This window comes from Brachyhypopomus gauderio, chromosome 1 (assembly GCF_052324685.1).
Source record: "Brachyhypopomus gauderio isolate BG-103 chromosome 1, BGAUD_0.2, whole genome shotgun sequence".
NCBI lineage: Eukaryota > Metazoa > Chordata > Actinopteri > Gymnotiformes > Hypopomidae > Brachyhypopomus > Brachyhypopomus gauderio.
The window spans coordinates 22,384,341-22,410,916 of NC_135211.1; the positions used below are offsets into that span (position 1 = coordinate 22,384,341).

General features: G+C 39.7%; 1 protein-coding gene across 3 annotated transcripts; it reads right to left on the minus strand.

The window, feature by feature from the left end:
* Positions 1 to 3,862: 3,862 nt before the first annotated feature.
* LOC143526986 (uncharacterized) lies at positions 3,863 to 20,051 on the minus strand. 3 transcript variants are annotated; one of them, XM_077021868.1, is made up of 15 exons: positions 19,974 to 20,051; positions 19,401 to 19,709; positions 19,223 to 19,273; positions 19,088 to 19,135; positions 8,464 to 8,730; positions 7,985 to 8,017; positions 7,629 to 7,709; positions 7,465 to 7,483; positions 7,274 to 7,305; positions 7,141 to 7,172; positions 6,968 to 7,031; positions 5,762 to 5,793; positions 5,272 to 5,329; positions 4,537 to 4,574; positions 3,863 to 4,054 (listed from the first exon to the last, which is right to left on the minus strand). In XM_077021868.1, exons 1-15 carry the CDS (start codon positions 20,023 to 20,025, stop codon positions 3,959 to 3,961), a joined length of 1,212 nt encoding a protein of 403 aa, XP_076877983.1. In that variant the 5' UTR covers positions 20,026 to 20,051; the 3' UTR covers positions 3,863 to 3,958. The 3 variants fall into 3 exon arrangements, with proteins under 3 accessions (XP_076877983.1, XP_076877974.1, XP_076877991.1); XM_077021859.1 differs by having other exon boundaries at positions 3,932 to 4,574; XM_077021876.1 differs by lacking the exon at positions 7,985 to 8,017 and having other exon boundaries at positions 3,932 to 4,574.
* Positions 20,052 to 26,576: the final 6,525 nt, after the last annotated feature.

Consider the following 26,576-nt stretch of genomic DNA (forward strand, 5'->3'; position numbering starts at 1 on the left):
GTTAGCAAATGCAAAAAAACTGTAATATGTTATTCCAGAATTCATTTCAGTTCAATTGCTATTGTTCTCTTTCATGTTAGAAATTAAACCTTATTGTTCTGAATTTTTTGTGTGTGGTCCATCTCTCAGATGTCTGTTTTTTACTATGTTAACACGATCAATCTTCTCATGTGCAGCCTTATTTACTTAGTCTTTACATACGGCTGAGTACTGGTTCGCTACTGCCACCAACTGGACAAACAAAATTGTTGCGCATGAAGTCGATAATAGCCCATCCCCCACTGTTAGTTCCAAAACTGATACATTCAAAGATTTTCCCATAATAGTTGGCTAGCAAGGCTAGTTCACTTGCAGCTTGCTAGTTTTATTACATGCTAAATTTGTAGGCTATTTCTGATCAATTAATTAATCATAGCTGTAGATATTTAAATACAAACCATAATTTCATGCTCTGTGTATTTGATAAAATCATAGCTGTGCCTGCATTTAGCTGTGCCCGCATTTAAGGGAATGGCAATACAGTACAACTTACTGCAATATGTATGGTTTAATCACATTACAACATACAACATTGTATGAATTACTTCAATATTGAGTGTCCATGTCAAATAAGATGCATTATTTCCTACCTCTGACTCATGTACTCATGTATTCGCCAAGAAAATGATTAGCACAGAAGTGTAGATTCCTGCATGAGGGTTGTGTCTTTGTGTTTTTGCATCCCCACAGAAACAATGATTCACACAAAGATTCCTGTCAGTCAATTTCATTATTGGAAGATCAATATTACTTTCACTTTTCACTCAAATGTTTGCAATTATTGGCAGCTTGAACTAGTATGAAAATGTAAGCCATTGCTCAACTGTTTTAGTGAAGTTAAAAAATAATGAAGGTGTTTAGATTCAGTTAAATGTTTTTGTGTCAGTAATACAGTATTTTTCTTAAGGCAGCTATCAAGCAAGTCATTATACAAAGAGTGTTTGCATGTGCAGAAGAACAGTTCTTTATTGAATGTGAGTAAAGAGCAGTATCCTTAAATGGTTTGCATTGTGTATCCATGCATTGAATGTACTGTACATATAAATCAACATTTTAGACTTTTTGTCAATCAACAATACACCACATAAATTGAATGAGATGGTGTTTCTTGATGGTTCAGACAAATAAAACCAAGTTCAGTAAGCGACAAAAGAAAATAAATGAGCATTATAGCAATATAATAAAGCAGAGCCGGAGTGGCTAATCGGGAGATTCGGGAGGATTCCCGATGGGCCGGCTCATGTCAGTCTCTAGTTTGGGCCGATTGGGAGGGAAAAATAATTTTGGGCCGGATTTGGGCATGAAACTCCCGGGCTGAAAAAGTGTCCCACTCCGGCCCTGTAATAAAGGTACTAGTAAAATGGTTAAATGCAAATGTTTAAATGTGAATGCACTGAGCTAAACAGATAGATGGCCAGGAGAAGGAGTGGTACCTGAATGTGAATGCCCTGCTTCACATGTTGCAGAAACTTTCAAGAGGTCAACATAAAACATTTAATTAAAGCTAATTAAAGCATGGTCATAGGAGCTGCTCTGTCAATTCAGCAATGAAGCAAGAGGACAGTTCCTGATCTTCTCCACTGCCCACAACACCTCTGAAGATTTCTGGACAGAGGCCTTCTAGACAAAGATGTGGTTGATCTGCATAAGGGAACATTAAGATCCTCATACATCTCTCAACAGAAGCTTTGATGTCATCCAGAAATTCTGCCTTCTCTGTTACCCCTCACCTCCTGTCCCTTCTGTAGTCCAACATCATCCAGCCCATTCTGTTGTATAGCTATAGTTAAACACGTGAGAGGTGCGCTCGTGACGTTAAGCACAAACGTTAATTTCAACAGCACAAACGAGCACAAAGGTAGCACAAACGAACGAGACCAGTTTGGAGTGATTTGGACATGGAGGGGGGGGGCTGGTGACGTCACGCGTATGAAAAAGAATCAGTTATATTTAAAAAACCATAAAAGCACAAACGTTAATTTCAACAGCACAAAAGAGCACAAACGTAGCACAAACGAACGAGACCAGTTTGGAGTGATTTGGACGTGGAGGGGGGGCTGGTGACGTCACGCGTATGAAAAAGATCCAGTTATAGCCTAATTTAAAAACCATAAAAGCACAAACGTTAATTTTCACAGCACAAACGAGCACAAACGTAGCACAAAGGAACGAGACCAGTTTGGAGTGATTTAGACATGGAGGGGGGGCTGGTGACGTCACGCGTATGAAAAAGAATCGGTTATATTTAAAAAACCATAAAAGCACAAACATTAATTTCAACAGCACAAACGTAGCACAAACGAACGAGACCAGTTTGGAGTGATTTGGACGTGGAGGGGGGGCTGGTGATGTCACGCGTGTGAAAAATAAAACGACTGTAACTTTACAAAGCAAGTGATTGAAGCGTTCATTTTAACAGCACAAACGAGCGCAAACGTAGCACAAACGAATGAGACTACTTTGGAGAAATTTGGACGTGGAGGGGGGGCTCTGTGACGTCACCGGTCAGAAAATGCATTTTTAAATTACTCAAAAGCCTTAATAGCACAAACGAAAATATTTGCAGCACAAACGGGCACAAACCCAGCACAAACGAACTGCAGTGTTATTTCAGCATTTTGGGTATGAGGGGGGGCAGCTTCACGCAGGTCCAAAACTATGAAAGGCACATCTAGTGTTGCCACCTGTCCCGGTTTTCCCGGGACTGTCCCGGTTTTCACGTGCCTGTCCCGGTTTTCACGTGCCTGTCCCGGTTTTACCGGGTTGTCCCGGTTTTTCTTCTTTTTAATATTCGGTCCCGGCAAAAAAACTAGGTTAGTTCAAACCACGATTCAGACTGTTTCTGCACACTTTAAATCTGTTTGTTTTCTCGCTGTGTCCATTTTAAACTCCTCCGGTAACATTTTACGTTCGCCGCCGCTACCCCCCCCGGTCAACATATTACACTCGCCACCCTGTGTCAGTATGACAGTGTCCTTGTTTTTTGTCAGACCTAGGTGGCAACCCTAGGCACATCAGTTGGCTAAAGTATAATGCGTGTGTGTCACTGTGCTTCCTGTGTGAACTCATGAGGGTGTGAATGTAGTCATTAAAACCAACATGAGCATGTGTGCATGCTCATATCATGACGCTGGCAGTGAACAGCAGCTAGGCATACACAAAAAGTACAACATATCAATTTTAAGAGTTGTAAGGACATGGGTTGGATGCTCTATAAACTCTTAATCTAGAAAGTTTCAGAATTATTATTATATTATTAGCAGTCTGGAGGGAATATCTCGAGGAATGCCACCGATTTCGACAAAAACGTAACCACGCTAAATTACGTTCTATGATGCTCTGCTAGTCTTCCATCACCTCTAAGAACAACATGAAAGCTGTGAGCACTACTAAAGGCACTACTGTCTCAACAGCAGCCTGGAGTGTGCTAGTGCTGGGTAATATGGCTACGACTGCAACCTGGTCTTAATGAGAAATGCAGTATCTTACACTGCAAAGAAAAATACTATTATACTCACAGTATAAAATATCATGTAACAGATGTTGTATTAGTCCATTGCTTTTAATTTGCAAGAATTTCATTTTGTAAACCTATAGTTTATAAGAAACGTTGGTGCATGGTGATTAAAAATGAAACCCTAATTTAAAGATCTCACTGACTAAGGTTTATATGTTTAGGTAAAGAGGGGACATGTTTAAATAGAGTGCGCTCCCCAGACCTCTAGGGGGTGCTAGTGCCAGGACATAAAAGTATTTCTGTTGCACATCATGTAAATATCAGTTGCTGTCTGAGCAAAAAAGAGACTGCTCAAAATGCTGTATTTGATGTTTTTATTTTTTTAATAAACATAGGTATACGAGATATTCAACACACCTTTGCACCAGAAGTTAATGCATTGCAGACAGGTGCAATAGAGGGTTATTGTTGCTTCTGCAGAAGGCTGTATACCATATCATTCTCTTTGGAAATCACATGTATGTCCGGTATTGAGCAGTACACATGATGCACGTTATCCTGAAGGTATGAAGAAAAAAAAAAAAAAAGCAGTGCCTGATTTTCTGCACATATCAAGTCTGATCCAAGTGTAGTGTACATATTTCTCCATTATATTCTAACTAGGAAAAAGTGGTTGGTTTTGTATTTGCTAGGAGTCTGGGGAGCCACATTTAACCAAATGGGCCCTGAACATTCAGAACTGAACAAACTGGTTCTGAACATTCAGGACTGAACAAACAGGCCCTGAACATGCAGCTCTGAACAAACAGGTCCTGAACATGCAGCTCTGAATAAACAGGCCCTGAACATGCAGGACTTGGTGCAGTTTCAGATGCAGCTGAGACATGTGACATGCGGTAGCTGCTTTCTTGTCTTTTGAAGCTCTTTCATAAGGGAAAGTGGTGGTGATGGATCCTGTGGTTTAGCGGTGTGTAGCATCCGCTGTCTGTGCTCACTGCATCACAGTGCACACTGTAACTGTCATACACAATTTCACTCACCTCTGTTGTACACTTCTCTTCTGAGACATGTCCTGGCACTGAAATTACATATTGATAATAAAATAATGGTATGAAGTCAAAAGGTATTACATGAATTTTCTTACTGTGAGAGTATGAGGAGATCTGACTCAATCACTTCACTCAGCCACACCCTCACTTCCACGTTCACAGTCACACGTTTATTTGCATTCATCACCATCACCTGTTTCATATTAACACCACGCCTATTTAGCCCTGCAGGTCCCACCATTCAGTGCTGTGTATTCCTTGCGCCACAAGTGAGAGAGACTGTTGTCTTCAGCCCTGAATCGGCGGATATTTGTGCTTGTCAAGTGGAACTGCATTTTGACCCTTACGGTGGGTGTCCCAGACGTTATTGTAGCGCTTCTTGCGCCTAACCTCATTTTTGCCTGTTGGCAGCTGTTTTTATGTTTGCTTGCCGCAAATGGACACTAAAACCTTTACTGCTCCAATCCTGCTCAACGACACACTTATTTTAACAAGTGACCTCACACTGACCAAAGACATTTCACAATAAAAAAGAACCACATGTTCACTTTGTAGACATAACAACAATTTGGGCAAACTCTTTTTTCTTCTTTCATGTGCATAAAATTAATAAAAAAAAAAATTCTTTGATGTCTGATATATTGCAGAATAAGAAGTCATTTTTTTCTATTTTAACATCAGAAACAGAAAACCAGTTAATAAAAGATACATGGACCATTCTCTTACCAAAAGACTGTAGAGTAGGTGGCACTGTGGTGATCTCAGAGTAAGCATGTGCATCAAACTAGGAAAAAAACATTCGATATCAAACAAACAAGCAAAAATGTGAAGGGATGTCTTTTTACATTCAGTCTTTTATGGTACAAGTTTGGACCTCAGTCAATCAGCACTATGTGGGGAATTTTGTCATATCATATTAGACCACAAGCTGAAATCAAGGATATGAGAAGATGAAGATGATCATGACTGAGGTGATGTACTTTACTGAACCTTCTCACATGACTGCAGGAATGCAGATATTACTAAAACACAATGAATAATGGATGAGTGTGTGTAAACAGACACAGCCCTCAAGTTGCCAGTTACTGGTGAGGAGAGAAATCTGTGACAAAGTACCATTGTACCATTCACAGAAAACCTGAGCTGCATTTATTCTCTCTGAGTAGGTTACATTATTTGACAAAATAAGTTTATCAAGCAAATTATTCAAACTTACATCATTTCCACTATGAACTGGCCTCACACCTCCTGCAATTAAAGGATGAAAATATGCAGTCATCGACTGCAAATAAATAAGGCGTCCAGCTGATACCACATGTCCCAATGTCCCAAGCCCATTCTTTTGTCTACATGTTTGTGTGTGTGTGTGTGTGTGTGTGCATATATATAACGCGCCATGTAATAAAACGCAAATCATCTCAGACTGGTTTCTTGAACAAGACAATGAGTTCACTGTACTTGAATGGCCTCCAAAGTCACCAGATCTCAATCCAATAAAGCACCTTTGGGATGTGGTGGAACGGGAGATTCACATCATGCATGTACAGCCAACAAATCTGCAGCAACTGCGTGAGGCTATCATGTCAATATGGACCAGACTCTCTGAGGAATGTTCCCAATACCTAGTTGAATCTATGCCACGAAGGATTAAGGCAGTATAGAGACTGCCTATATATATATTCCAGATGAGTAACTGCAGCCTACTATAGGGAGGTATGTAAATAAATATTAAAATATAGTAGTGAAGTGCACAGAGGTTCCACCAAAACACCTGACGTTTCTTTCAGAGGTCCCTTCATCAGCAATCAAAGTGCCTCATGTAATGTATAATTTTCCTCCCCATCGGTGATTCCTTACACCTGCGTGTCATTAGTGCATTTTATACTCCTCATTTGCGTGTCTCTCTCATCGGTCTCTGATCGTTGTTCTCGTGTGAATATTCTTAATTGTTGCAGTTCCGTTAAATAGAGAACATGGGTGTTTACTAAACTGTTTTCCAATGGTTTTGCTCTTCTTTCGTGTTCCTTAGTTCCTCTTGTGGGTTTTCGTTTGGTTTATGCTTAGTTTCATTATGTTTGTTTGTGTTTTTAGCAGTAATTCAAACACAGCACATTTATATCCCCCCCCCCCCCCCCCCCCCCCCATTATGAATAAGAGGAGAATAAACGTCAAGGCATGTGAAACAGTGTGTGTGTGTGTGTGTGTGTGTGTGTGTGTGTGCGCGTGTGTTTAGGGTGCTGGAGAGGAAGTTACATAGCTATCCACCCACCCCCTCACCACGCTCAAATTTCTACATACACGTTGCTGCTTGCACACAAGCGTCCAGATCGCACAAACGTCAGTCTGAGTATTAAGTAGAGGAGAATCACACCAGCGGTGCATCACACTCTTACACTGCTAGTGTGTTAGACATGTCTATTACCTGAATACTGGGACGATGTGGGCAGTGAGCTGATCTCTGAGTATATTCCAGCTCCTGCATCGCACTGAAAACCAGAACAGTGTCTTAAGCTTTGTGAAGCGTTGCTTTAACAATACGTCATCTTGACTTATCAAAAGCATGTGACAGTATTGGATACAGGAAAAGTTACATACATGTTCCACATTCAGCAGAGCCATCGTATGTCCTATAAAAAAAACAATTATGTCAACTCATCCAGGCTCACTTAGATAGGCCCACTTAGACAGTAGAAATTATACACTTAACAAAATCTTTTGATAAACATACCCTGATTGCCATTTGTTGAGGTGAAATCAAGTCTACGAAAAATGTATGAATATTTTGAACATATGTTTTTTTTTGTCCTGTGACCTTATAACCACAAAATGGCACAAACATAAAATGGGTATTATAGATTGTGGATCCCCATGAATTAGAATGTGATGGTGCAAACAAACATCACTGTGGAAATCTCTTACCTTTTAGTCCTCTTCTTCACTGAAACAGAAGGGTATTCTTAAAGTGGTGCCCATAACACATACCATTATACTGCACCTTTAACTCCAAACACATTTCACAATTTTGGAATCAGAAGCAACAAGCAAACAGATCATCAGTTTCCTTTGTGTATTAGCTGACTTACTGATGAAACAGCCCAGATAAATGATCATCACACCAGCGATTAAAATACCAATCACAGACATCACCAGGATAATCCATGCTCCTGAATAACACAAAATTGTGTCAAACAATTTTGGAAGTGGTTTCCATCATTATATAACATATTGTAGATATGTTCATATTTGGTTCATGCGTTTCTTTATATCCTTTAATAAAAATACAGCAGAATACAAAAGCAACAGTGCACTATTAAATGCCCAATCATAACAGAAACTTATTAGAATACTACAACACTAATAGTGCTAGTTCACAACTGCAGTAGTCCATGTGTGGCAAAATCTGAGCATCACAAGATTAAGGAAACACTGATCTACCTACTGGTATCTAGGATGTTTGATGTTGAACTGAAATCTAGAATATTATACAAAATAACAAATATAACAGGGATTATTGAAAATGTAGTTTTATCTGTATTGTATAAACCGTCTACAGCAGTCGAGGAATTAAAGTTGTTAGGAATTTTATATTAATTAAGTAACTGCAGTGCAATTAGGAAAGATATGTAGAGATTGTAGCAAAGTACACAGTTTCCAGAGAAACAGGACGTGTATATACTGGTTCCTCCTCCTATTAATTCAGAAGCACTTTGCTTGCACAGCTGATGAAGGACTTCTATCCGAAACGTCCTGTTTCTGTGTATGTTACTACAATTTCTCTCTCTCTCTATATATGAGGATATTGGATAAATATACCAAATGTATATGAAATTTTAGAAATTACTGAAAACATAAAAGCAACAAAATGAAAATTGCTGTAGCTTTGCATGGCAAGCTGTTTATTCAGGTTTCAGTTGTTACCTGTATTGGGGTTTATTGGGTTTGTTTTCGTGGTTGGGTTTGTTGGGTTTGTGTTCACTGTTGTGTTTGTTGGGTAAGTCTTCAGTGTTGGGTTTGTGTTCACTGTTGGGTTTGTGTTCACTTTTGGGGTTGTTGGGTAAATCTTCTCTGTTGGAGTTGTCGGGTAAGTCTTCACTGTTGGGGTTGTCGGGTAAGTCTTCACTGTTGGGGTTGTCGGGTAAGTCTTCACTGTTGGGGTTGTTGGGTATGTGTTCACTGTTGTCTCAGCTGTGGAAGCATGGAACATTGCTGAAATTATCAAAGTGATCAGTCTTATATAACTATAAACTATATAACTATAAACTATCTATCTTTATATATATATATATATATATATATATATATATATATATGTAACGTTTCAAGGGGGCGGGTGACGCAAACGCAAGTAAGCCAACAAGTAAGGAGGTGGGAGGACCGGGGAGAACAAGCAAAAGACAGAAAAACAACTAAATAAACCTACTGAGACTGACTATACCCATACTACGACAAGACTGATGATGACGTGAACATAATACAAACAGGATGAGTACTACTGAACAAACCATACTACGACAAGACTAAAGATGACGTGAACACAATACAAACATGATAAAGATTACTGAATAAAGATACAACTAACTAGTACAAGAATAAAGCACAATAACCAGAACCGTTTAAGACGCTATAGCAAAACAATACGGAGCAACGACAGAACATGGACTAAAACACGCAGATGTAAAACACTAACCAAGGAGACAGAGAGGGAACCACTAAGGAGAAACAAAACTAACCGGGGAGACACGTAGGAAGGAATAACTAAATGAACAGCTAAGAGAAGTGAGTTAGAAAACCAGAAAGACAAAACAGGACAAACCAGAACAACGCGCAGAAGGAGTCACAGGGAGGAGCAGACAACTGAACGAGGAACCAGCACGGGGCGAAAGGAACACGTAGAAACACAAAGACCGACACAGGGGAGTAAAACTGAGGGGAATATATACTGTGAACAGGAAGGAGAAACGAGACGCAGGTGAAACCATTTGGGCAGGGGTGTGACAAACAGAATGTAAAACAAGGTAACAGGGCGGGGCTAGGGCAGACGACACAGGACTGGGAAGGAGGGCGGAGCTGGACCTGACAATATATTAGGGGTGGGCATTAGGGCACACGTCTGCGATTCGACTGCACTGGTAGATTCAACATGCATCGGGTTTAATTTGCGGGCGAATTTACTGTGCATCGATTCTAGCCTTTTTGCATCGGCAAATACCATGGTTAAATCGGGTGTTTTGTTTTCCAGTATCTATTCCTTATTCTAATGTATTTACAGAGGCAACATACTTTTTATTTTTATTGATTTTTTTTTTTTTCGAGGCAACATAAATGCACCATCGTGTCCTCAGGTACTAAGGCAAACACGCAGACGTACACAACGAAAAGATGGAGGGAAACAAGAGCATTAGCAATGACAAAGATTTTTAATGCACCAAAAAAGACACAGAAATCAAACGTGTGGCAATATTTTGGGTTTTTTAAGCGAGGTGGTCAACTTGACAAGACGTACGCAATCTGCAAACAATGCCATGGGACTATCAAATACGTTAGTAGCACAACGAACCTGGCAACACACATGAAAAGACGGCACAGTGTGGACATCTCTGCGGCCGCCACCCCCTCGTAAGTCTAGCAGACAGTAGTGTTGCAGATCATAATATTCACTATGTTAATACAGTACTTTTAAAAACTGTTCATCTTATGTTTTAAACGTTTTGTATAAATATAGATGGAGAAAATAACTGAATAATTCACTTGAATAAATTAATGCTCTGTCTGAATATACTGAATTATGCATTTTTTTATATTATGTATTGGTTTTGCTCCATTGAAAACAACCAGGGGTGAGTTTCCCGAAATGTCCTTAGCGCTAAGTACTTCTTAACCTCATACGTTTCATACGAGGTTACGAAGGGCTACGAAGGTTTCGGGAAACCCACCCCAGATGCATACATCCCTTAAATTGTTAGAGAGTAAAGTAGAATTGTGCTATTGAGTTAAGAAAATTGATGGGTTAGGCTAATACATCCTCAAACCTCAACTAACTGTATCGAATGATCATTTATAAAACTGAATCCTCATATAATAAGTCATATCGTTATCAAATCATTTTGAATCGCATCATATCGTGAACAGGAGTGATTTGTATCGCATCGTATCGACAAGGGGTTTCAGAGTATCGCAGTTATATCGTTTCGGTGACAGTGTATCGAGATGTGTATCGAATCTACCTTAGTGGTGAAGATATACATCCTTAGTGGGCATAGATTAGGGGGACATGTCCGTATTTCACGTCCGGCGTCCCGGGTTTTTTTTTTTTTTATGATGAAGTGCATCGGGCCATTATTTCTACAGGCACTAGGACCCTGAGCACGGCACTGCATGACACGGAATCCCTGAGCCTCATCAGTTGAGCCTCATCGTACTGGCGGACCGAGACGGGAAAATAAATTTTAAAGTGTAGTGTTACGTTACAATGATGTGTATATATATACACCAATTTTTTTAAGTTCCTGTTTCTTCAGAGTACTGTTAATGGCAAACAACACACTCTCTGTAGGACATACTCAATGGTGTTGATGATGATGGTCATCTTTGGTACTTTCAGCTACCAGAGAAAATTCAGACAGAGACAATCAACCTGTTATATGCTGGTAATTCCAGTGGGAATCAGATTAGACTCTTGCAAGCTATTTCTCTTGCATACTCATTTCATTATAACAAGACCTGAAGCTGAAACTACAGGGTTTGTTACTGTCACAAAATGTGATCTGGAACCCACAGATAAACCTGGGGAACAGGTGAGAATACAAGACAAAATGTATCACATAGGTATAGCACCAGTAGGGAACCATGACCATTAAACCTGGGCCCGCTCCCACCCCCCCCCCCCCCCCCCCGAAAAAAAAATAGTTTCTTCTCCTAATTAACTGCAATAAAAAAAAATTATAAAATTGAGACAACAGTACAGCTTTAGAAATGCAATAAACAATAATATCTGTACTAGATAACTTCTTAAGCAAAATAAGGTTCCAAACAAAATGAGGTTCACAGCTTCGTGTTCCTCGGAAGCAGAATATGTAAACAACGCGCACAAGGGCATCAAAGGAATGAATCAAAACTAGTGTAACCGAGCTTCTCGGGGGTTCAAGTCGCAGTATAAAACAAATTAACTCAGAAGACACAAGTAGGAACTTCGCACCATTCTCTGTTTTATTCTCAAAACTTTTCTTCTTCTCTCTTTTTCAAGAACCCGCAGAACACGCTACAGGGCCCCAAGAGGCATTCCGTATCACCCAGGAACGTTCTTTATAAATCAGTTACGCTAGCTAGCGGTGGTACGCTAACGGTAGCTAGCGTCCACAGCGGGCAGAAATTATCATACAGTTAAGCCCGCCCATTAAGAGGGAAGATATGATTGATCAATTTTACTGTCATTTGAAAGTGGTATTGCTGAATTATAACTGCCAGGCCCTCTGTAAACGAACAGCGGGCATCAAAGTCCTGATAGGGGGAGACACAGGCTCACAGGCTTCCATTTAACCTCTCACCTTCCAACACAGATTGAATAGACACGGTTGAATAATTGATTTGCTTATATTTTTGTAATTGTTTAGATGTCGACTGTCAAACTGTAAGTAGATAAAATAAAATTGGATAAATTATATTATATATATTTATGTTTTAAGTAGTGGTGGGCCGTTAATGGCGTTCGTTAATTTGATACTCTTATCGGGCGATATAAAAATTATCACCGTTAATCTATTCTTAAAGTTGAGTTGGGAACTGGGTCAAAATAGGTAAGCAAACTATGATGACTTTCAACTTGATAGTTTAGCTCGGCTGTATACCTAACCAAATTGCACAGTAGGGGCGAGAACAAGTTTTCAAACCTGTGAATTACAAATCGTACGTGTGTTTACATGGATGCAGCCACGAAGTCGCCAGGTTTGCTTCATGGAAAATTCATTTTTAGGAACGTAATAGTGATGTGTCGTTCGCGAACGATCCGGCTGTAAGAGCCGGCTCTTTGAATTGAACGATTGGAACCGGCTCCGCAATGGGAGTCGTTTTAGGATCCTATTTGGGAGCCGTTTTTTTCCTTCAGTATCTCACTGTCTCTCCACCTCCCTGTCATTGCGCTTGTGCTCTGCAAGTGCCACAGTGCCAGTTTTTTTCCAACGTCATTTTTATTTGTCCTTCGGTGCCTCACTGTCTCTGCCTCTCCTTGCGCGTATTGCTCTGCTTCTGCCAGCACAATGAACAAAGTCATGTTTGCAGGGTTCATACACCTTTACAAGGTAGAATTAAAGCACTTGTATGTAATTTTCAAGGTCCATTTTCAATATTTCCCAGCACGTTAAACTTAATTAAGTTAAATATTTATACATATACTCAAAATAATTCGCTTTTTTATCACATCGATTCAGTCAGTGTTGTTGTGAAACGAAATACAGTTGCATTTTCAAGCATTTTCAAGTACATTAGCACTTTTCAAACCTAGAACACAATGCAACATTAAAATTCGTCAGGTAAATGTTCCTTCCCCTGTTTTTAAAAAGTGTTTCTTTTATACTACCACACAGGGTTTCCAGGTCCTACAAAAATATTCAGCCCAAAGTCAGTGTAAAACCCCCCCTCCAGAAGCTTAAACTAGCCCAAAGTATATGTCTATCACAAATTTTATACCAAATGGCAAAAACTATGAGTCTATGACTTTTTTGTTTGTTTGTTTATTATCAGTATTGCTATTTATATTAATCATTAATGACTGGATTTTCAAACAAGCCCAATTTGGCGTGAAAACCGCAAACGATACCACATATCGTTTCGGAGAAGACTGGAAAGCATGTCTCCACTGTCTGCATGTCAAGCGTGTGCTCCACACATCTGAACAATCACATGCAGCTTTCAATTAATAATGTAAAACACTGAGAAAAAAGGTTATCTCCACTTTTTTTGTGGAAACAGGCAGGCAATTGGCCAAGCTGTGTTGCGTTCTATTTTGGTGTTATTCTGTAATAATTTATTGGTTATAATAAAAGTTTTATCTATAAAGCATTGTTATGCAGCATTTTTTACTCTAAAATTAGGTTTAAGCTATTAATTAATTAATAATGTAAAAAAAATATATGGGGAGCCGTTTGGGAGCCGAAAGAGCCGGCTCTCCGCAGTAAGAAGAGCTATTGGAGTCGCATCTCAAAATAGAGCCGAAAATCCCATCACTAGAACGTAAAGTGTTACCTGAGCGGAGCTTGGAGCGGTCGTTTTCTGCATGGTCCTAGCGCTAGATTCGTCGCTATTTAAATAGTTCTTTTTAACCGTTAAAACTGCAGAGGACCAAAACCGGTGTTCTGAAAATCTGTGCTACCCCTCGAGCTGTCCTACCTTGGGCTACTGCTCATGCTAAGTTTACGTCACTGTCAGCGTAGCCCAGAATTTTGCACTGCCAGCTGTTTTTTGTCTTGGAATAACGGTGAGTATTGCCCATTTATCGTATTTAATCATATTGCAATGTAAATCTTTTTGCATTTTATTGTGTTTTTTCGACAATTGTTAAATATTTTTGTGAATATCCTAGGAAAGACCTCATAAATATTACTATTTGCTTGAGTGTTTCCAACAAGTGGAGGTTTCAAATGTCTGTTTGAAATGTAGCCTCGCCGTGCTTGATTTTATCCATCTGTTCATTCCAGTGTCCTACACTAATTACAGTGTTAGTGCTGGAAGCACATTGTTATAAGGTTAACAGTCTATGACTAACATATGATATAACTTTACTGACCTTTAATTTAAAACTTGGAGGCATATCTTCGGAGGTATTGCCTCTGTGATTTATTAAAGGTCTTTGGGTATGATCCCTTTAGCAGAAACTGGTGCATGGTGTCCCACTTTTCCTCCATTGTACATAACTGAGCGTTGTAGAAATGACAGCGCAAACGTCATGAACGTTACATGGTTATTTACTTGTATTTAAGAAAATTGCTTCAGAAATATAAAATAGCCAAACTGAACGAATGTTAAGCGTTAAGAAGTGCTCGTTTTAAGGTCAATCAACTAAAACCAGGTAGGACAGACTATATTATATTTTACAGACTATATTACCTTATCAAAATATGCTTATACTATGAATCTTTGTGTGGTTTCTTTTACATTTTAGAAGGAGACCTCTTGTTTGAAGGCAGCAGAAAGGCCATTAAAACAATGGAGGAGGCCAGGGTTTTGTTTAGTGAGTTTCACTCCTCCCCAATGGGTGGCCAGTCAGGCATCATGAAGACACGGGATGCCATGTGTGTCAGGTTTTACTGGTCAGGCATGACGGTTGATGTCCAAAATTGGGTATGGTTTTTGTGGTTATTTTATTTTATAATTTATAGAAAGTGTCATAATATCTTAACAAATGTATGTCTTTAGGTCTTGGAATGTGACAGGTGTCAGAAAGTGGGGAAACCACTGACTGTTGCACAACCACTGCAATGTATCAAGGTAAGTGCATTCACTAATGTGCAGAAAAGCTTTGTCAGTAGAAATATATGAAATGTATATATATTTTTATATGTATTGGTAGGTGTCTGCTGTTTGGGAGCTAATTGGGATGGACCTTACTGGGCCCTTACCCAAAACGACTGATGGATTTCAGTACAATTTAATCATAACCGATTATGGTTTTACTAACTTGATAAATTCATCAAGTGTTTTAATATATAATATTTTTTCATTCAGTTTGCAGAATCTTTCCTTTTGACAGAAGACATCAGCAAACTGCAGATGACACAAGTAGCTATGAAGAGTGCACAAATGGAGATAGCATGTTCTTTGCTTGAATGTCGAGGTGAATTTTATAGTAATTCCATTTACTGTTTTTTACTGCATTTACTGTTGCTGAGTGATTTATTAAAAACTTCATTAGGAAGATTAGACACTGAGATGGTGGTCCATGTTGACATGGTTGCATCATGCAATTCCCACAAATTTCCCACCTGGCACCACCACCACTTTTCCACTTTGTGATATTTGATTTAAACATTACCTGAAGCTGCAGAACAATATCTGCTGTCACGTAGGGCTACGCCCCCTCCCTTGGCTGTCACTCCGGATTCCCTTGTGTCTGTGTTTCCTGCATGTTCATCCCGCCCTGCTCGTTTGTCTCCGTGTTTCCTTGTAGTTACCACGCCCCTGTGTCATAGTTACCACGCCCCTGTGTCATTGCCGTCACCTGTCCCTTGTTTAGTTCATGTTCATATAGTCCCTGATTTCCCCAGTCTGGTCATCGGTCTTTTTGTTTTCTCTGTGTTTTGCCTGTTCGCCATATTGCTGCTGTTCCGTGAGTCTTCCTTGTTGTGTTCGCCATGTCTGTCCGTATTTCGTGTTCTGACTGCCTGCCCGATATGACCCATGCCCGTGACTACAACTCTGCCTTTGGTATTTCCTTGAATAAATCTCGCTCTCCTCAGCGTTTGTGTCCGCCTCCCTGTTCTGCCCAGCGCAGATCGTTACATCTGCAAAATGTTATGCATCACACTGTTTTAAAAAGACCCGCTATTCTCATAGGTACATGAGTGTACTGGTCTTGATGACATATCATATTTATCCAGGCAATGCAGTGGATTACTGCATAATCTGCTCCATGTTAGAAGGTGATGCTGACGACAAGAACATAACAGAAATGGTACAACTACCGATGCAGTACAGAAATTTTAACAGACCAGTGCTGAGAAAACAAGACTGCAGTGTAGTATTTTTAATGTTCACAGTTTTATTATAGAATAATTTGCAATAACTGTGTATCATAATGTATAATTTTAATTTGTTTTGCTCCAGTGCATTGTTTCAATAATGACTTGTGATTTTATTTTCAGGTGCAGTGTGAGCTGTGCAATAGATAGGGCACACTTTGACTGTGCGCATTACGACAGAAAAACGACAAAAAAAAAAAAAAGTTAAAAAAACTGTTAAACTGTTAAAAAAAATGTTCATAGAAAAATATATAGCTTCATTTAGACTCATTACACTTGTGGCAGCACAAAGGGATGTACAATGTGCTTTTTAATAATTTTTTTTTTTTTATTTATGGTCTTTCTTGTTGTCAAATTCAGAATATTTTAATTAAATATTTTCTTTAAAAACAATTCTGATGTCTGTTTGCTTAATATTTACAATATGAAGTTTAATTTTAGTTTGATTTGTTGATTCTGTTTCTAAGACATTCCTTAAGCACAGCATTCCAGTAATCAGTACATGACTTAATTAACTTTTATTGCTGGACGCACGTTCTTATAAGGTAATGTAGCCTATAAAATGATCATACATACAGTATTAATGGTAGAAGCACGTTCGGATAAGGTAATATAGCCTATAATATGATTGTACCTACAGTATTAATGCTGTACGCACATTCTGATAAGGTAATGTAGCCTATAAAAAGATTGTACCTACAGTATTAATGCTGTACGTACGTTCTGATAAGGTAATGTAGCATATAAAATGATCGTACCTACAGTATTAATGCTGGATGGACGTTCTAATGAGGTAATATAGCCTATAAAATGATCATACCTACAGTATTAATGCTGTACACATGTTCTGAATGTAGCCTATAAAATGATCGTACCTACAGTATTAATGGTTGAAGCATGTTTGGATAAGGTAATGTAGCCTATAAAATGATCGTACCTACAGTGTTAATGCTGGACGCACGTTCTGATAAGGTAATGTGGCCTATAAAATGATCGTACCTACAGTATTAATGATAGAAGCATGTTTGGATAAGGTAATGTAGCCTATAAAATGATCGTACGTAAAGTATTAATGCTGGACGCACGTTCTGATAAGGTAATATAGCCTATAAAATGATCATACCTACAGTATTAATGCTGTACGCACGTTCTGATAAGGTAATGTAGCATATAAAATGATCGTACCTACAGTATTAATGGTAGAAGCACGTTTGGATAAGGTAATATAGCCTATAATATTATCATACCTACAATATTAATGGTACAAGCACGTTCATATAAGGTAATATAGCCTATTAAATGATCGTACATACATTATCAATGGTAGAAGCACGTTCGGATAAGGTCATATAGCCTATAAAATGATCGTACGTACAGCTACTACTGCGGTACTACATTTTGACACGGTAGCAAGAATCGATAGATATGTCTATAATTTTGCGCTACGGGTGTGCGCTGACAGTGATGTAAACTTAGCATGCGCATGCGCAGTAGCCCAAGGTAGGACAGCTCAAGGGGTAGCACAGATTTTCAGAACACCGGCTTTTGAAAAAGTCACCCCCAAATTACGTCCGTGAGGTTAAATGTACTAAATGTTGGCTTACATTTCAAATATCATGTTTAGCTGAATAAACATGTTATCAACCCCTTTTAATGTACAGTATGTAGGCTTACAAATTCATGTTTAACTGAATAAACCGTTGAACACGAGTAGTAGCCTACATTTCATTGAGCATGTTTTTTTTCTTCAAGTATCAAAGTAGAACAGCTTTCTCAAGCAGTCATTGATGCATTTTGGAAACAGGTGTAACGATTCAAGGGCGGGGATGACGCACATGCAGATATTCAAATGATTTATTAGAAGAACAGGAAACTAAACACAGAACAATGAGGGCTAACAAGTGATATGGTAAGTAGACATGGAAAACATACACTAAACTAAACGGCTAACAAAACCATAAGGAAACCTAACATGAGCCGGGCAGAAAACTATGAGACACTAAACTGAAACAGAGAGAGCAAACAAGGCGAGGGAGACACATACACAACACACGAAGAAAAACCCGGGAAGTAACAACGGGGAGGACGGCAACTAAAAGGAAGGAGATACTAACAGGGCAAGGAATCAAATGAACAGCTACACGAGACTACTATGAAGAAACTAGGGATAAGTACAGAGACAGAGAGACTAGCAAACGATACAAACTACGTGGAGCTGGGAGGCTGGGTTACAAGGAGAACTATGACAGTAGATTAAAACTAGGAGGGAGGTAGACAACAAGAACATGAACACGAAAGCACGGAAATACAAAAACCATGAGCAGGCAGACAGGGAGGTACTCACAAAACCACAATGACCGACATGGGAATGAAACACCACAGGGACAAGTGGACAAGATGGAGAAACAAGACTCAGGTGTGCGAGACTAACGACGAGGGCGTGACAGACAGACGGAGGGACGAATGGGAGCGGGGAGCTAGGCGGGACCAGGGAGGAGGGAGGGGCTGGACGTGACAACAGGAGATGAGTCCCTGGTCTAATGCACCCTCTGTATTAAGAAACCCTATCTCAAAACTGACTTTTAGTCATTACTTGGGTAGCACGCATTTGAGCCATTTTAATATAGATGAATCTAGATTAATCTAGATTAATTTCAAGATTTCAGTGAGATTAATCTAGATTTTAAAAATGTATCTTTGCCCACCCCTAATATATATATATATATATATATATATATATATATATATATATATATATATATATATATATATATATACCTTTGAGACACCCAAATAAGTGTAGAAATACTCACTGGTTGTGGGGTGTGTTGTGGTGATGGTGCTGGTAGAATGTGGAAAAGCTACAGAGGGAGTTTCACAGTTTACTAAAGTAGAACAACAAGGATATTTGAACTGGACAGAACTAAGGTGTGATAGTTCAGGGATACCTGTAGTAGATGTTTCTGTTATGAAGAGCTGAGTTAGTGCAGGAAGCCATTCTAGAAAAAGATTAAATTTGTTAAAAAGTTATTACATTTGTAATACAAACATGAACATACAGACAATACAATAAAAATAATAAGAAATGCATATTAAAGCTTAATCATATAGTTCTATGTAACTTACTTGTTATGTTGTCTTTATCACTCATTGGAGATGAGATGAATGGGTCAGAATTTAGTGAATAATCACAGCTTATTTCAAGACTCTTTGCTGACTGTAGATTATTGATCAGGTCATTTTTAGTTGCTGTGAACTTGCAAGCAGATGTTCCATCAGTCCTCCTTCTAGATGTTCCCTTTAGAAACCGCTGGTGTCCAGTGTAGATATTACAGCTAAAATCACCATGTACTGACTCTGCCACTGGTACTTCACATATAAGGTAGAATTCATCATGTTGTTGGTCATAGTGGCCACTCAGTGTAGGTCTGATATCTGCAGGGGGATAAATACACCATAAAGGAGTATTGGTAAATGTGAATTAGTGTGGTATATTATTTATTTATTCTCATCTTTACAGATGTGTAAATAAACAAGCCTAAAAGTCTCTAGAACATTTCCAAGAACATTTGCAAGAAATCAGTAAGTCAGTAGATATAGGTGCAGTAGCTTTTGTACCACTGTGTTATTCTCATTGTAGCATTGTAGCACAACCTCACAGAATAAATGAGTGAATCACGGATTACTAAAAACACTCACATTGTGAATAAACGTTCAAGATGACACAGAGGAGAAGGATGATCAGAGCCATTTCAGTCCTCAGATGAAGTGAAAGCACTGAGGTGTCTGTCTCAGAAAAGACCCTGAATGAGGAAGCAGGTCATTAGCCCACAGGAAAACCACTCATGTTCAGAGCTTCAACTGATATATGATCTTCCCATGCTCCCTCTAGTGGATCAAGCGAGCAACTACATTACATTCTGCATTTACAGGCATCATAAATGTGTTTCCCAAAATGTATAAGGTAAAAAAACTTGCCATGAATACATATGTGTATGTATGTATTTACATGATCTGGACATCCAGTTATATCTTGTATAACTACAGGAGGATTTGTCCATTTTTTCCAGAGAATCTGTTTACTTGCCTGATGTTGTCACGGTGACAGCTCCGGACCCCTCCTTGTGGGTGTGTCGCTACGTTGTCTGCGTGCTGTTATGTCCATGTTTGTAGTCCCGTGGGTGTGGGTCGTCTGTGAGCGTGTTCGTAGTCTCACCTGTGCCTTGTCTCGTGATCATGAGGGTATGTGTTAATCACCTATTTAATGTGCGTTCGCGCGATTTCTTCTGCTCGTCTTTGTCTAAAGCTTGTGCCTTGTTAGTGTCGTGTGTGAGTGCTTGCGCTGTCCGCGCCGCACTTTATTTGTTGAGCACCATTAAACGTTTTTTGTCACAGTACCCACTCGTCGTGCCTGCCTCCTCCCACTGTAACAGATGTCTGGTCCTAATAAAACTCTTGGTTAGACTTCTGATAAGTAAGTGACTTCTGATAAGTCTCTTTTCTGTATTAGCACCTGGGATCTCCTACCAGTTGGACATCCCTGGAACACCTCACCAGGGAGGCATCCGGGGGTATATGGGGGCATAATGGGACATCTGGAGGTATGATAGGGCATCTGTGGGGCATAATGGGTCATTTGGGGTCATGATGGGGTATCTGCACCACCTCAGCTGGCTCCTCACTACAGGGAGGAGCAACGGCTTTACTGAGTCTTTCCCAGATAAGATTTTTATTATTGTTATCATTATTGTTATTGTTGCTAATAATAATAATTATTATTATTATTATTTTTCCAAATCATACATTGTGATTTTTGGTTTTAATTTTTATTTAGATTATGTCTCTTGCAGTGCACATGCACCTAAGATGAAAATTTCAGACCCCTCCATGATTTCTAAGTGGGAGAACTTGCAAAGACACAGGGTGTTCAAATACTTACTTCCCTCACTGTATATTCCATAATATAATACAATACATTCATATATTATATATATAAATCAATGACCAGCTTGATTTTTATTAATAATGCATTTAAATATATTCTGATTTCATATTCTCAGAGGTTTCAGCATCAGAGAGAGCAAAGTGAAGGGAAAAGAAATATATATATATAAAAGAAAAGTTGATGTGCCTTACTTCATTATGTTTCCTCCTTGTGTCTATTGTATTATTATTGTTTTCAGCATTAAGCATAGTGAAACATTCATTATGAAACATCCATATCCATATATTCATTCAGTATTGTCAGAATGCACAGGCCAAGTTGTTGTTGTTTGCACTTTGCTTTCCAACACAACATGAGCTGACCTGTGTGAAGCTGTTCTGACTGCTATTTTGGTTATTCCCCTTCACAGCCACTGGTGGCGCTGCTGATGTCATTAATGCTCTGTCACTTAATTCTGATTTGCTACCTTAGTCACATGGTGAGGTTCATAGGTCAATGTGGCCATCTTATACTGACAGGGTTCGTACGGTCATGAAAAACCTGGAAAAGTTATGGAATTTGAAAATAGCAATTTCCAGGCCTGGATAAGTTTTGGAAAAATAAAAAATACTCAAATGTTTTGGAAAAGTCATGGAAATTTGCTTGACACAATAAATGTATGTTGTTCTGATAACCGGAAGAAAAAATTAATAAATATAATATAGCCATTTTTTTTCATTGTGCGGACCGCTAACGTAACTTCACACATTAGTTCACTGCGTTAGCGTCGGACTCCAAGCGGAGCTGTAGATTGTACTTTGATGTAAATCAGCGTAATGCTGGTAAATGCCGATTAAACAATGACTGCTTCAGTTGGACAAATACAAGCTATGGCTTGTGAAAGACAAGGACACGGGGCGTGCAAAATGTGCACGGTTAACGATGGAGTTAGAGACTGAAAATATTTAGATACGTTTTGATCGTAAACACAGTATAGAAAAAAAACTAACGATGTCCTCGTGCGTACAACGCGAGAAAGAGCGATCGTGTTGCCGAGATGGGCTGCAGTGGAGCCTGTGCTGCCTCAGCTTATCGTACACAACACTCCACAACACTCCACTGTGCTGCCACTGCTCCTCCGTGCACGCGCGAAATAAAAAAAAAGTAGGTAACTCCGGTTTATATTGATATTGAAAATACGGTAAATGTTTATTTTTTCAATTAAACCACGTGGCTTGTCATTAATTTATTATATACTGTGGAATTTTGGCCTGGATTTTTTCTTATTTTTCATGTCTACACATATGTTTAGAGAATGTATAGTCAATAAAATTTGCCTCAAAGTCACGGAAAAGTCATGGAAAAGTCATGGAAATTGATTGTCAAAAAAGTGTATGAACCCTGACTGAGCTGTGCACATGATGAAGTAGGTGTAACGACTCTACAAGCATTTCTATCCATCCTCACGTTTTGTGCCATATCTTTCACCGTTTGTAAGTAAAACCTATTGCAGTATGTTTTAAGATATGCATTAGTAGAACATTACATATATCTGTGACCTGTTAGTACAGTTAACTGCATTTCTGTTTCATGCTCTGTGTGGATACATGGTCATGGTGCTTTACAAATGTTGGTGTACACTGTATTAAGATATGTGATGTTTGTTTGCAGTTTCACAAGTGAAATGGGAATTTGGAAAAAGTAAACACTGAAGACACTGAAACGCCTTTGGTCCAGCTCTTTATTCAAACCCTATTGTTTAGCTATCTGTCAAGTTGTATTAGGCTACATGCAATAAGGACAGAATAGTGAAAAAACACTGCAAAGCCGGCACCTAACACAGGATCAGTGGTGAAGCACTCGTTTATGCTGATTGATATGCCTTGGAGGAGTCAATAATTATGGAGGAAGCGGACAAAACAGAGGGACAGCAAACTCATGAGATGAGGTCAGTCACCTCTAGCTCATCTTTGGGGTCAAAAAGATCCACAGCTAGTCTGTCTGCTGCTCAAGCTCAAGCAAGAGCAGAGGCAGTGTGTGCACGAGCCAGTTTCATCAACAAAGAAACAGCTGTTAAACTAGAAAAGGTTCGTATGGAGGGTACTTTGATGGCGATACAACAAGAAACAGATGTTGCTGCTGCTTTGGCTGAAGCAAAAGTATTCGAAGAGGCTGCCGAGCTCAGCTTTGGTGGTAGTCAGAAGAACACCTCAATTAATTTACCTGCAGTAGATCCAAAAGAGCACACCAGCAATTATGTAGAACAGCATTTTCAAACACAAGCACATCAGTGCCCACCTCCTTCACCCTCTCCTCAAGAATGCGATGTCAAACAGGAAGATGAGGCTCATCAAGTCCAGGCAGGCTCTAGATCCCATATGCCTAGCCTCTCATTTTATGGTGAAAGGTTCGCTCAAGAGGCCACTTTATATCCCAAAGAACCAAAAAAAGAAGAGGATCATCATGTACAAGCTCCTGTACAAGCATATACAGCCTTTCAAACACATCCTCCTCCACATGAAAACACAGCAGTAAGTGACATCGCCAAGTTCCTTGTCCGTCGTGAGCTGTTAAGTTCTGGGCTCCTCAGGTTTGACGATCGCCCATAAAATTACTGGGCTTGGAAGACGTCTTTCTTGAATGCCAAAGCAGGTCTGAACCTTTCTCCAAGTGAGGAACTAGATCTTTTGATGAAGTGGCTTGGACATCAGTCAGCTGAGTATGTGAAGAGAATCCGAGCTGTGCATGTTAGGTATCCTGATATTGGTCTCAAGAAAGCTTGGGAAAGATTAGAAGAGACCTACAGAGCCTCCGAAGTTGTTGAAAAGGCCCTTCTAAACAAAATTGAAAACTTCCCTAAACTCAACAACAAAGATCCCCTAAAGCTCAGAGAGCTTGGAGATTTATTGCTTGAAGTGGAGTCTGCAAAATCGGAAGGCTACTTGTTAGGGCTTTCATACTTGGACACATCAAGAGGTGTTAATCCAATTGTTGAAAAGTTACCTCACAATCTGCAGGAAAGATGGATTTCTTCTGGGTCTCAATATAAAAAGCTACACAGTCATTTTTCCTCCATTTTCTGTCTTTGCGCAATTTGTCTGTTGTAAAGCTGATGCAAGAAATGACCCAAGTTTTAACCTTTCTTCTGGTGCATTTCACACAAGGTCAGATATGACTGTCAAAAGACCAAGCCCTGCAAAGTTTTCTATCACCACTCATAAAACAGGAGTAGCACAAATGGATGAGTATGCAACACACACATCTGCTATAAAGATAACAGACGTTGAGAAACAGTGCCCACTGCACAAAAAGGCTCACCCTTTGAGACGTAGAGGTCTCAGAGCAAAACCATTAGAAGAGCGAAAGAACTACCTCAAGGACCAAGGAATATGCTTCAGGTGCTATTCTTCCACGAGTCACATCGCAAAGGACTGTAAAGCTTCAATCAAGTGCTATGAATGTAACAGTGAGAGACACATTTCAGCCCTTCATCCGGGACCAGCTCCGTGGAACCAGGAAGCCTTGCCAAAGTATGGCGGGGAGGAAGAACGAACCCAGACTACACATATCACGTCAAAATGCACAGAAGTCTGTGGTACTGGTCCAAGCCCCAAATCATGCTCTAAAATTTGCCTGGTTAACGTGTACCCTCGGAACTGCCCAGAAAACATGCTGAAGATGTATGCTGTTCTAGATGAACAAAGTAACAAATCCTTAGCCAAGTCTGTGTTTTTTGATCTGTTTAACATTGAGGGCAACAACACTCCTTACACCTTGCGCACCTGCACTGGTATTTCTGAAACTTCAGGGAGAAGGGCAGTTGGATTCCAGATTGAGTCCCTAGATGGCGACGTAAGTGTCACTACCTACACTTATTGAATGTGATCACATGCCTGATGATCGTTCTGAAATTCCAACTCCCGAAGCTGCACGACACTTTGAACACCTGAAACCCATAGCTCATGAGATTCCTAGTATAGACCCCCATGCAAAGATACTTTTACTTCTTGGAAGAGACATCCTTCAATTACACAAGGTCAGGGCGCAGCTCAGTGGTCCCAATGACACCCCCTTTGCACAACGACTAGACCTGGGCTGGGTTATAGTTGGGGATGTCTGCCTGGGTTCTGCACACAGACCAGCTGATGTGAACACGTTTCGCACTAACATCTTGTCAAATGGACGTCCTAGCATTTGCTTTCCATGCCCCAATGTCATTTATGTGAAAAAGAAGTTCAGCATTAAGGTGCACCAAACATCTCCTTTCAACCATGTTGCTCATGTCACTTCAAATGCAACAAAATGCACATTGGGAAGCACAGTCTTTGAAAAGACAATAGACGATGAAAAGATTGCACCATCCATTGAAGACAGATTGTTCATGGAAATAATGGACAAAGAAATGTTCATAGATGAATCGAATAGTTGGGTGGCGCCACTTCCATTTCGTACACTAAGGCCCGTTTTCACAATAACAGAGATCTAGCCATGAAAAGGTTGCATTCACTTTGTCAGACACTGAAGAAGAAACCACAGATGAAAGAACATTTCGTGGACTTCATGCAAAGAATCCTGGATCTTGGTCATGCAGAGTTGGCACCAGCTCCCAAAGAAGGAGAAGAAGTCTGGTATCTGCCTCTTTTCGGTGTTTACCATCCCCGTAAACCAAGCCAAATTAGAGTTGTTTTTGAGTCAAGCGCATGGGACAAAGGTATGTCCCTAAACCAGGTACTCCTATCAGGCCCTGATTTGAATAACACCTTGTTGGGGGTCTTGCTACGCTTCCACCAAGAAGCAGTTGCTATAACTGCCGATATTGAACAAATGTACCACAGTTTCACAGGGTTGCCAACTTTTGACGTTCGCTTGGAGTGAGATTTTAACCTGGAGCCGGTGGCAAGTGTATTTTGTTGAGCGGGGGGGGGTGGCGAACGTAAAATGGACACAGATTCAGTGTTATATCGCCGGTGGATGGCGCCAGAGCTAGCGAACTAGTAACGTATTGAATCATATATGTGGATCTGAGGTAAATAAACTGGATATTTTTTTTCGGCGTGAGATATCGGAAGTGTGGCGTGAGAGCGTGTGAAAACGGTCAAATGCGTGTGTCTCACACTCAATGCGTGAGAGTTGGCAAACCTGGTTTCATTGTACGACAAGACCATCGTGATTTTTTAAAATTTCTATGGTTCAAAGAAAATTACATGACAAAATAGGTAGGTGAATACAGAATGACGGTCCACTTGTTTGGTAACAGTCCTTCACCTGCCGTAGCAATCTACGGACTCCGCCGTGCAGCTCAGCTTGGGGTGTATGAATTCGGAAAGGATGCAGAGGAGTTAGTAAAATACAATTTCTATGTTGATGATGGGATTACA

What these genes read in the sequence shown, in the direction of transcription:
- LOC143526986 (XM_077021859.1), bottom strand. Translation starts at nt 20,025, where the DNA reads ATGGCTCTGATCATCCTTCTCCTCTGTGTCATCTTGAACGTTTATTCA. An exon ending in ATCAAACATCCTAGATACCA is followed by an intron (nt 7,710 to 7,984) that starts GTAGGTAGATCA and finishes TGTGTTATTCAG; the next exon opens with GAGCATGGATTATCCTGGTG. An exon ending in CAGTTCATAGTGGAAATGAT is followed by an intron (nt 5,330 to 5,761) that starts GTAAGTTTGAAT and finishes TTTTTTTCCTAG; the next exon opens with TTTGATGCACATGCTTACTC.